This window comes from Carassius auratus, chromosome 35 (assembly GCF_003368295.1).
Source record: "Carassius auratus strain Wakin chromosome 35, ASM336829v1, whole genome shotgun sequence".
Classification (NCBI taxonomy): Eukaryota; Metazoa; Chordata; class Actinopteri; order Cypriniformes; family Cyprinidae; genus Carassius; species Carassius auratus.
In genome coordinates, this window is record NC_039277.1 from 5,787,779 (window position 1) to 5,799,305 (window position 11,527).

Here is an 11,527-nt window from a genome sequence, read left to right on the forward strand (position 1 = left end):
GAAGAGAGAGAGCGCAAGTTGCTGCAGCTGAGGAGGACAGTGATGCACGCGCACAGGAGTGATTGACAGTTCGCGGCACTGTGTACAAAAAATACTCCGCTACACAATTATTTCGTTATTTTAATGTTGCTGTTTCTTGTGGCAGACTAAATGAAAATGTTTCTTGTGGCAGACTGAAGAGTAATCCGGCAGAGTTTTATACTGAAACTTTCCGTCTAAAAGTCCTTCCTTGGTCTTATCCATATTTCTTTGCACGTTGAACACACATAGGCCACAACTGGAAATAAAAAAAACTGCAACCGCGTTAATTGCGTTATTTTTTTTTAACGCGTTAAATATTTTAAATTAATCGAATGCGTTAACGCGCTAATTTTGACAGCACTAATATATATATATATATATATATATATATATATATATATATATATATATATATATATATATATATATATATATATACTGTATTTTGGTGAGCATAAGATTAAAACAAAAAACAGTTTTCATTTAGTTTTATCTTTTGAAGTAGAGAAGTGTAATTTGTAATATCATATTTTTTATGAATTTTGTAGTCTATTGTTTGGCTAGTGAAGCATTTGCATTTCCAAATTTGAACTCCTGTTCATGGGCTTTGAAAGATAGTTGTAGCTAGAATAGTACAACATATATTAAAAAAAAGACTATTTTATCCATCACAATGTTTTATTCGCTTCAAATGTAAACATGCTTTCTGTGACTTGTCAAAAATGATACTGAGCAGAAAACTCCTGCAGCTCTACTGTTGGTTCACTCCCGGGGGCAGAGTAATAGAGGTTTGTGGGTAAACGGTGTCTGTCCACACAGGTCATTAAACATGGACTGTGAGAACCAGGAGAAGGATAAAGATGGAAACCCCACCAACACCGGCTCCTTCAACAATACCAACTCTAACAACAGTGAGTGCTCAACTAAACTATTAAAAACAGCTGTAATTGCTTCCTCTTCATATTTCACAATAGAAACAGGTGAAGTGCCTTATGTGTAATGCTGACCGTGTGTTAGTGTGCTCTTCTGAAGAGAAGCTGAATCGTCTCATGCGTTTGCACAGGTATTCAGACCATAGACTCCACACAGGCGCTGTTTTTGCCCATCGGAGCCTCCGTGTCTCTGCTCGTCATGTTTTTCTTCTTCGACTCGGTTCAGGTGGTGTTCACCATATGCACTGCAGGTAAAACACCCTGTTCTCACACACTGACCTAGTTCATATTCTGCACCGTGTCATGTGCACAAGTGATGTTTACGTAATTCTTTGTGTTCGTTTTATCCTGTCTCCACAGTTCTAGCCACCATCGCGTTTGCATTCCTCTTGCTGCCGATGTGCCAGTATCTGACCAAACCCTGCTCCCCACAGAACAAGTATGAAGTGTTTGCTAACTCGGCTTCACTGCAGTTACCTCCGTTCATGTCAACAGCCCGTGTCTCATTGGGATTCAAATTATTCAGATATAAATCTCATCTGACATTCACTCAGGAAAAGTTCATTGACACCCTCAGTAGCATGTGTATATGATTTCTAATGATAAACAGCTGATGCAAACTTTTTATTAATAGATTTATGGAGATAAATAATGAGATTTTTATTTGTTTGTCGTTTTGAGAAAACATTGAGACTTTTATTAATTTTCTTTTCATTTTCTCATTGTGTGGATGTTTTCCCATTCCCAACTAACTTAATGTACTCTATTTTGTTAAAATAATAATGATAAAATACATTTCTTAAAATAATAATAAAATACTGCACAATCAATGTGTAAAATTAGTTTTTTAGTTTGAATAGTGACATGGGAACCGCGCAAATCTGAAATATTTGTTTGTTTGTTTCTGAATCATACATTTACATCCAAATTTTAGATATGAAACTTTTTATTTCCAGATATAAAAGAAATCTTTGTGGTTTCAGATATGTGGACACTAGTGTATATAAAATTATATTTACTTCGCTTTATCGCTCAACCCTGTTAATTTGCACTTAAAAGATGTTCGTTGATTAAAAGATGAAATTTGCTTTTGAAGTCCTGTTTGTTCACAGGGATTTGCTTCGTGGCTTCCCTCGATCTCACAGTGTAATCTAGAATCTGTTCTGTTTGTTTTGGGTGAACCGTTCCTCTTGTGTATTAATGGACAGCAGTGTGAGAGATCAGATGCTGGGGTGTGAAGTAGAGTGGTGTGTGTTTGCTAGCGTGTCTCTTGTCTCCAGGATCTCGTTCGGCTGCTGTGGCCGCTTCACGTTGGCGGAGCTGCTGTCATTTTCTCTCTCTGTCATGCTGGTTCTCATCTGGGTGCTGACGGGCCACTGGCTGCTCATGGACGGTGCGTCAGCATGCTGTTACTGTTTGCGTGTAGAAGAGGATGTAAACACATCCACTCGTAATGCCTTGAATGGAGTGTTGTGGTGTCAATCATATGTTTTTGTCTCCTGCAGCTCTTGCCATGGGGCTCTGTGTGGCCATGATTGCATTCGTGCGGCTGCCCAGTCTCAAGGTGTCGTGCCTGCTGCTGTCAGGCCTCCTCATCTATGATGTGTTCTGGGTAAGCAATTAATGCAGCAAGTCAAACTGGTTCCTAGGGATGGATAGGAAGTCCTTGTATCACGTCATGCGTGATTTAATGTCACAGTAACCAGACACTAAATACACTACAAGTGGTTTACACAAGTTTGAATGCCTTAAAAACCCATTGATCTGAAGGCTTTTACTGAAAGTTTGCCCGACAGATCTAGCTATATTCTAAATGCATGGTATTGATCTTACCGTGCATTTCTTTTCTTTCTTTTTTTGAGCTTAGGTTTTGAGCTCGTAATTTCTATTTCAAATATCATTACTCAATCTACTGAGAAAACGCCAGGCTTGTCTCTGATGACGTACTTTATATAGTTTGTATAAACCCTGCCTTTTTCTTTTAATTGAATGCATGCTTGCTTTTTCTTATTTAATGACCTTTTTCACTCTGATGTGTGTCACAATACAGAAGAAAAGATCTGTCTCTACTTCAGTTTCATGGTGACTTTAAATGCTTATTAGTTTCGTAAACATAATTTGGGCTTACATATTCTCTTTTTAGTAGAATTTCATTAAAAAAAAAAAAAAAAGTAAAAAAAAATATATATACATTTATATATATATATATATATATATATATATATATATATATATATATATATATATATATATATATTTATTTATTTATTTATTTATTTATTTATTTATTTTTTTTATGGCTAATTTTAAATACAATTATTATTATTATTCCTAAAAGATTTTTTTGTTTTTCTGGGAGAGCCGGTAAATATTACACGTTACACAAGCTTTTTACCATTTTTTTTATTTATTTATTTGGAACTAACTGGATTCCAATGAAACAATACAATTATTATTAGTAGTAGTAGTAGTAAGAATAGTAGTAAAATATTAATATTTTCATTGTAAAAAATTGCTATTTGCAATGTTTTACTGTAAAAAAAGATATATATATGATAATTTTGCATTACAAGTTTAAAATTTCAATCCTTCAAGCCATATTGTGGTTTGATTTCGAATAATGGTGCAGCCCTAAATCATGGTCTAAATTGTTTTCAAAGTGGTGCTTTCTAGGAATTGAAATCTTTGCTTAGCAACAAGTTCTTCCTCGACTTGTTTGGGAAAACATCCTGCTTTTTATTTTCGCATTCTTCCATGTTTTTTAGTCACTCTCACATGTGAATAATTAAAGCGATCATGCCCGATGTAGATCGGCGTGTATCTGAGGTACCTCTCCACCCTGCTGGTGCCATAAAGCGTGTAATTGCAGCTCATTAAATTGTTTCAGAAGTATTCTTGTAAAGGCTGTTTCCCTATTCTCTTGTGAGCACTCGTTTAACAGATGCTTTATTATATAGACAAATGCACCTGGAGCAATCTAGAGTTAAGTGCCATTTGAATGCAAACCTGTGACCCTGCGGTGGCAAGTCCAGATTTAAACCACACACTCTGAAATGTGTTCCCTATCCCACCCCAGTGCTGACTGTCGAGACCTTTTCGTCAGTGTCTCGAATCACTCCAAACACGCTTACACAAGCCTGACATCGCTCTCTCTCAGCGTCTTAAAACAGCAGGGCAAGCTGCTCTGTCCTCTGACTCATCTCCCTCGTCTCCTGTAGGTCTTCTTCTCCGCCTACATCTTCAACAGCAACGTGATGGTGAAGGTGGCCACGCAGCCCGCCGACAACCCCCTCGACGTGCTCTCACGCAAGCTGCACCTGGGACCCGGCATGGGACGGGACGTCCCCCGCCTCTCTCTGCCAGGAAAGCTGGTGTTCCCGAGCTCCAGCGGCAGCCACTTCTCAATGCTGGGCATCGGTGATATCGTGATGCCGGGCCTGCTGCTGTGCTTCGTGCTCCGATACGACAACTATAAGAAACAGGCCAACGGAGAAGTACCCGGTTCTGTCAACATGTCCGGCCGCATGCAGCGGGTTTCCTACTTCCACTGCACCCTCATCGGTTACTTTGTTGGTGCGTATCGCAAACCGGATCAGTTGGTCTGTTTGTCATTTCATCTGTCGTTCAGTCTACAGTGTTACAGTGTAGACTGAACGACAGATGAAACAGTGTTTCCCTTTATGAGGCCAAGTTTTTTTTTATGTAATCAATAAATTCAAATAGTAGGACACTAAGGTTATGAAATCAACAAAAATTCTGTTTGCAATGCAGAGGTGACACAGAACCTAAATCTGAAGTGGCATTTAGATGCATTTGCACAGACTGTTTAATGCAGTGTGCTGCTTAGAGACGCAACATTTTTCTGCTTTGGCTTGTTTTGAAACCCTTTTTTTTTATTTATTTTTTGCAATTAATATTAACTTGTTTATTAGACTGTTTTATCAAATCTATCACATTTGCGATCATGCTGATATATGAAGAAAAACTGTACTCTTCACGTGATATTAACCCTATCAGATTATGTAAAAGTCATATGGGCTCATTTTTGCTCCCTTGAAATTTGAGGGAAATCTAAATGTGTTTTAAAAGACTAAACCACACAGAGTGAAAGCTGAACTCTAAACGTGCACGTGCGGTAGTCTAACGTACATCATGTAGTGAGTATACTCATGCGCTCTCTGGGTGTGTTTTTGTTTTTTGCAGTATTCTAGATAGTCAAATCGCTTAAACAATCACTATTGTAAACAATGTCACAACCCACGCTAGCTTGCACGTACAAAAACTGAAGTATACTTTAGACTTTAGTCTATCTATCATTCTGTCTGTCCACCTCTTCTTTCTTTTATCCATCTCTTGAGCTGTCTGTTGTTCCATCTGTCCATCTATCATATTGTTGTCTATTTGTAGGTCCGTCTGTCCATCGTTCTGTCAGTCCTTGTATGTGTTTGATTCACCAAAAAGACTGGTTCATTCAGTAATCTGCCTGCACTTGTTCCACTGTTATTGACTGGTGCTACAGACTGAACACTCTGCTCCTGCGCTGTGTGATGGTTCTCTCTCCTCTCGTCTCAGGTCTGTTGACTGCAACCGTGGCGTCTCGTATCCACCGCGCGGCCCAGCCTGCCCTCCTGTACCTGGTGCCCTTCACCCTGCTGCCTCTGCTCACCATGGCCTACCTGAAGGTGTGTTTGTTTGCACCAACAGCAGACTCTCCACAGGGATGCTAGTGCCTCATTTCTAGGAACGTCAAAACGGTGTCAGCTTAATTTCGTAGAATTAGCCATTTCCTCACTTGCTCAGAAACGAAGCAGAAGTGTGCATCAGGTCATTTCTCGGTTATCTGAGCGAGGTGTGTGTCGGATCCGTACCGTGGCGCTACATTATTTATGTGCTAGCACACACACCTGTGCATCTCTGCGGGTACGTAGCATTTCTTTAATGGAAGCATCAGTTGTACTCCAGTCTCTTTTCACTGTGGCAGATGTTTTGTTCTGCATGTGATGTGACATAATCTGATCAGTTCGGTGTAGTGCCGGCGTAATGGCAACAAGCCTCTCTTTTCCATCGAGACGATCAGTTGTGGAATGGTTTTAAACGTTTGTTGATGTTGAAATGCTGTTACAGTAGCTAAATGCACCCTTGCAGGTTTACTTCATGACACTGGCCAAATATTTATAATCATGCAAAGTCAAATAGTTTATTAAATCATTTTGGACATGTGTCTCGAAGCACAAATGGTTTACTAAATGCGTGCGTGCGTGCATGTGCGATCACGCATGTTGATGGGTGTGACCTTCATGGATTGAACAGATGTAATCATAAATGATGCATGCATAGCCACACAGGTTTGTGCTGAATCATTTACAACTCTAAACAGCGATATCCATGGTTGTTCAAACCGGTGTTGATGTTTACTGCTAATTTTTATTTAGTTTTACTCATAGTCTTTTGATGAAAATGCCCTTTAGATTAAGTCATGTTTTAGTCATCTGAATTGTTTTAATTACAGTAGGTTTAGTCGACTAATATCTAATGGGTTTAGTTACAGTGTAATGCATTTGTTAAGCATCTCTCTAAAGTGTCCAAACTCATTTTATTTTCCTGAATGTAACATCTATTAACCTATTAATACGAATTATATTAAGGTTTAAACGTGCAATATAGACACCGATTTAACTGCTGTGTCACATACCATGTCTTAAAAAAAAAATAAAACCACGTATTATAAAGAAACAAGAACATGGAAATACCCAGTGGTTATAATTATAACAAATAGCTTACAACATTCTTCATTCTTTCAAGCAGACATATTAGATGAATCCTTATAAGGGTTACTAAAGTGATTCAGTCAAGAGCAGGAAGTGGTTTTCTCTTTTGTTTGTTTGATTAATATTAGCGGAACAGACAACCGCAGCTACTGTCCCTTTAAAACCAAATGCATGGATGCAGTATAGATCAGTAGGTTTAAATGTGTGTCTCTAACCTCCCAACAAATCATCATGACTGGATCTCTTCCCATATCGCACCTCCCTAACATTTACGTCCGGCTTTTATTCATGGGCGAAAATGTCAAAAGATTATTGTCAGATCGAGTTTTTCTTTTATTATAGACTCATTGGCAGTGATGAAAATTATGACCAAAGAAAATTCTCAACGAAATTAACACCATTTCAAACCCAGTAAAAAAGTGACTAAACCCTCTCTTATCCGCTCGTCTCTAAACTGTACGATAAGACTAGCTGTCAAACCTCTGATGTGACAGATGAAAGTGTGCCGAGTGAAATGTCACCTTTATCTGTAACTTCCTGTAATGCGGCTGCAGACACACTGACATTTACTGTAATAATCTGTGACTGTCTCTCATATTTGTGAGCTCTGATATATGTCAACTTTAATGCACGGCTAATGTGTCAAATGAGTGCAGGAATGATGGGCACTGGGTCATTATGTTTTATCACATGCATTAGTCTATTCACACAGACAATATAATTAAACTATGCACTTTATTTATCATATCAAAAACCTTCAGAGCTGATATAGTAAGAGCAGATAAAGTAAATGGGAATTTGTTTTTATTCACTTATAATAATATACATTAACTTAGTATATACTAGATATTTACAAGGGAGATGAACTAAAATATCTGATTAAACTTATTATTAATGTTGGTAGATTTTTATTCTATTTGTACTTGAATGATAATTGTTATTTGTGTGAATCATGAGGTCATCAAAAATAATTCACGTATTTTCTGGAATTTAAGTCACTTTTTTTTTCATAGTTTGGCTGGTCCTGCTACTTATTTATCTAAATTAATTTGACGTGAACCAAGAGAAATGAACCAAGAGAAAACATTACCGTCTACAGCCGCGAGAGGGCGCTCTATGCTGCTCAATGCTCCTGTAGCTACACTGAAAACAGAGCGCCCTCTGGCGGCTGTAGACGTAATGTTTTCTCTTTGTTCTTGGTTCTAAATAAATGCAACTTATAGTCCAGTGTGACTTGTTTTTTTTTATCTTGTCATGAAGTATTTTGGTACTTTTACTTCGGTGTGACTTATAGTCAGAAAAATACGGGTACTGACCTTAAAAAAAAAAATAATAATAATTGTAGTAGCCTATATTAAAGGTACAATTTGTAAGATATTTGCAGGAAAATATCCAAAAACCGTATCTCTACAGAAAACATATGCTATTATAGTGATCAACAAGATTAGTATTATGGTGCATACACGCCAAACGCGGGGCATCGCGTCTCTAGACCCACGCAAGGACGTGTCTGATTCATAGTCTGATCGCGTCTTTGCATTGACTGTGTATGTAGTCTACTCAAGCAAATCGTTGATCCATGATTTATCTTTCCGTTCTTAATGATGGCCGTCAGCGGTTGGGTAGAAGACAACAAATCCCATCATTCCACGCTCCTCCTCAGCGTCATCAAACCACGCGATTGTTATGGTTTTGATAATGCGCCCTCTAGTGGCTGTACCTTTAAGTTTAAGTTTTATATATATATATATGTGTGTATATTGACCTATTGCAATTTTAAATAGGTCCATAATTTATTTTTATGCACATAACATGTAAATAACACTTAAAGTATGCAAATGAATAAACCGCTGTGACAAAGTAATTAGAAAAAAAAACTAAGTACAATTTTTTTTTTTTTTTTTAAATGAAAAACTGATTGAGCATCTTTTGCTCTTGGTATGAGTTGGTGGTTATAGTGTCTGTGTCTGGTGCTCCACAGGGCGACCTACGGCGCATGTGGTCCGAGCCCTTCCACACCAAGGCCAGCAGCTCCCGCTTCCTGGAGGTATGATGCTGCTCTGACCAGCACAAGCACCCGCCAACACACCCACCCACCCACCGGAGAGAGAGAGAGAGAGAGAGGTCAGAAGAGAGGAACCGCACTCGTCTTCTCATCGTCCCTCATTCCCGTTGTCATCTAGCCAGTGGATGAACGGCTGTACGCAGACTTCACTGCCAGATGGATTCATGCGCTCCTCACATCTCCAATCATACATGTGTTTCTTCCTCTACCTCTTTTCTTTCCCAACTCCATTCCACTTTTATCACGCCACCTTTCCCTCTCTATCTCTCTCTTCCTTCTATCCCATCTTCCCTTTCCTGTTCCACCGGACTCAGCCACATGTTACCGGATCGCTCGCTGTCTGGACGTGAACCGGAGCCCCTTTGAGCTCCAAGTGTGTTTCCATTTGTACCGTTTGGCACCCTTATGGATTTACAGACTGAGATTTCTTTATTATTTCCTGCTCTAAACGAACTGTGGATGAGGAACGTGGATTCTGCCACAGCTTGGGATGACCCTATAAGGGACCAGCACACAGTAGAGGACAGCGTGGTCTTCCCCCTTTCTTCCTTCCCTCCTTCTCTCTTCCTCTTTCTGATAAAACCCAACCCACATCCCTCCCTCCCTTCCTCCCGCTCGCCTGTTTCCCTTTCTAACAACCCTTCCTTCGCAGAAACATGTATTTTATTTAGAAAGATTTTATTCTTGGCATATACAGAGATGATGCATTATAAATTGTGGGGCGTTCAGCTCTATGTATATATGTGTACACATGTATTAGGGGTTATCATGTCGAGGTGCAAGTGTGCGTGAGATCGTGTGCGAACAAGAGCGAAGATGCATTTAAATAGGAACCGGTTTTCATTTCGTTACTTTCCGATCTCAAAACGCACAGATGGGGAAGTGTTTTTAATCTCTTTCCTTTTGCCCTCATGAATTGGTCTGCATAGGTCACTCTTTTGCCCCTTCCGTAAAACTCTCAATGGGCCGTTCAGCTCGGCCAATGAAGACAAGGTTGTGTGAATGTGTGGCGTTGCCTCCACAGGCTCTGGACGGACTGCTGAAGATGAGCTCTGTCGTGTTAACAGGGAAGTGGGTAAGGATTGTACTAAGTTCAGTTATTTAAACAAAAATATGAATTTTCCGCTAGTATTTCAAGCATTAGCATTTTTTTTTCTTAAAGTCATTCCTTCAACCCAGTTGGCTCTGAAATGATGAAACTGGAATTGAGTGTGTGTGTGTGTGTGTGTGTGTGTGTGTGTAGAAAATAATGCATTTTGCTGCCTCAATCTGTTGAGGTTTGCTTTTTCTTTTTTCTTTTCTTTTTTTTTACCTGTTGTTACCTGTTTTTTAATCTGTTAGTCGTCTGGCCTTGCATGTCAATTGTACAGCGTGTCGTTCTTCAAAGCTGCGTTTGCAGGGCACTGCGCTAGTGCGACACTCTGAAACTGAGACGCTGACACGGGGTCGAGGACGAAGGGTCGCACAAGAGAGGTTATAAAACGGAGAGTAGGCAACGAGGCCGGACCGCTGTGACCCCCGCGGCCGGCCTGGACCTCGCGTTGTCTGAATATTCAGTATGAACGTTCGCTTGGCAGTGGGACACGGTTAACCTGAGCATCATGGACATCGTTTTACCCCAAAACCACCTCACTGTCCCTCTGCCACCCTTACAGACATAACAAAAAAAGAACAATATAAATGACGATCATGATGACTGCATTGAAAGTAAGCTCAAATGCTGATTTTGTTTTTTTGTTTGTTTTTTTATGAAAGAGTGCTTTGTTTTGTTTTTTTCATTATTTGTATTTTTTTCTCCACTTTCCCCCTAATGCTGTGGATTTTCGTTTTGTTCTTCAATGTTTTTTTTCTCCTCCATCGTCCTCCCTGCCTACAGAGGGCTATCAACATTAACAGCCAAAAGGATTCTGTATAAAAAATGATAAAAAAAAAAAAAGAAAAGATTTGAAATAAATAAATTAAAGTGTAGTGAAATGTGGATCCAAATGAGCTGTACTGAAAACATTTCAGCTCTCTTAACCTCCCCTTTGTTCTCTGTCAGGATTCTGCTGTAAATAAACATGACTCTAACTGTACGCTCCAGTGGTCTCATTTCCTTTATTATTATTGGTGCTGTATGCTACACTGTAAAAAATGATATGATCAGTAAGCATTTCTGCATTTACACAGAAGCAGTTGAGCAAGTTTAACTTGTTTCTGTAAGTTATATGAAATTACATTTTTTTTTAAGACCGTTTAATGTGGCATGGACGAAGTTGATTATACCTCAAAAGATTTAAGACAGATTATTATTGTTGCAGTGTGTTATATATTATTGTTACTCATGTTTATGCTACTATCATTATTATTATTAATGATTGTTATTATCATCAATAGTTGCTTATATTTGCGGGTTCCATGTTTCCGATATTAATTTTGAAATTAACGATTTGTTTCTTATTTTATTCATGTGCATTAAGACTGTTGTTTATTGTGTGGTTGAATCCCGTTGGGAAATCTTGTAACCCGGTTTCTGGTTGAATACAAGCTGGTCGATACGTTAAAGGTGTTTGTTCTAGCTAATTACATAGTTTTTTAAGGGTGACTAATGAGTTGAATATTATGTTTTAGACGTTACTGCTCTTCTAGTGGAAGTCACCACACTTCTGATAAATCTCTTATGTCGTTCACTTTGTGACCAGAAGGTGTCGCTGTAACCTCACTGCAGCTCACTCACACTACAACTGCGTGCCTGCCTCTAC

At 38.9% G+C, this 11,527-nt stretch overlaps 1 protein-coding gene across 1 annotated transcript in view; it reads left to right on the forward strand.

Moving 5' to 3' along the window:
* Window positions 1-10,861, forward strand: part of sppl3 (signal peptide peptidase 3) — a 30,103-nt gene extending 19,242 nt beyond the window's left edge. The window contains exons 3-10 of the mRNA XM_026219487.1: window positions 841-932; window positions 1,085-1,204; window positions 1,314-1,392; window positions 2,234-2,346; window positions 2,459-2,565; window positions 4,172-4,526; window positions 5,526-5,635; window positions 8,703-10,861. Coding sequence (XP_026075272.1) covers window positions 841-932; window positions 1,085-1,204; window positions 1,314-1,392; window positions 2,234-2,346; window positions 2,459-2,565; window positions 4,172-4,526; window positions 5,526-5,635; window positions 8,703-8,774 — 1,048 coding nt within the window. The 3' untranslated portion in view covers window positions 8,775-10,861. The remainder of the gene's footprint in view (window positions 1-840; window positions 933-1,084; window positions 1,205-1,313; window positions 1,393-2,233; window positions 2,347-2,458; window positions 2,566-4,171; window positions 4,527-5,525; window positions 5,636-8,702) is intronic.
* Window positions 10,862-11,527: the final 666 nt, after the last annotated feature.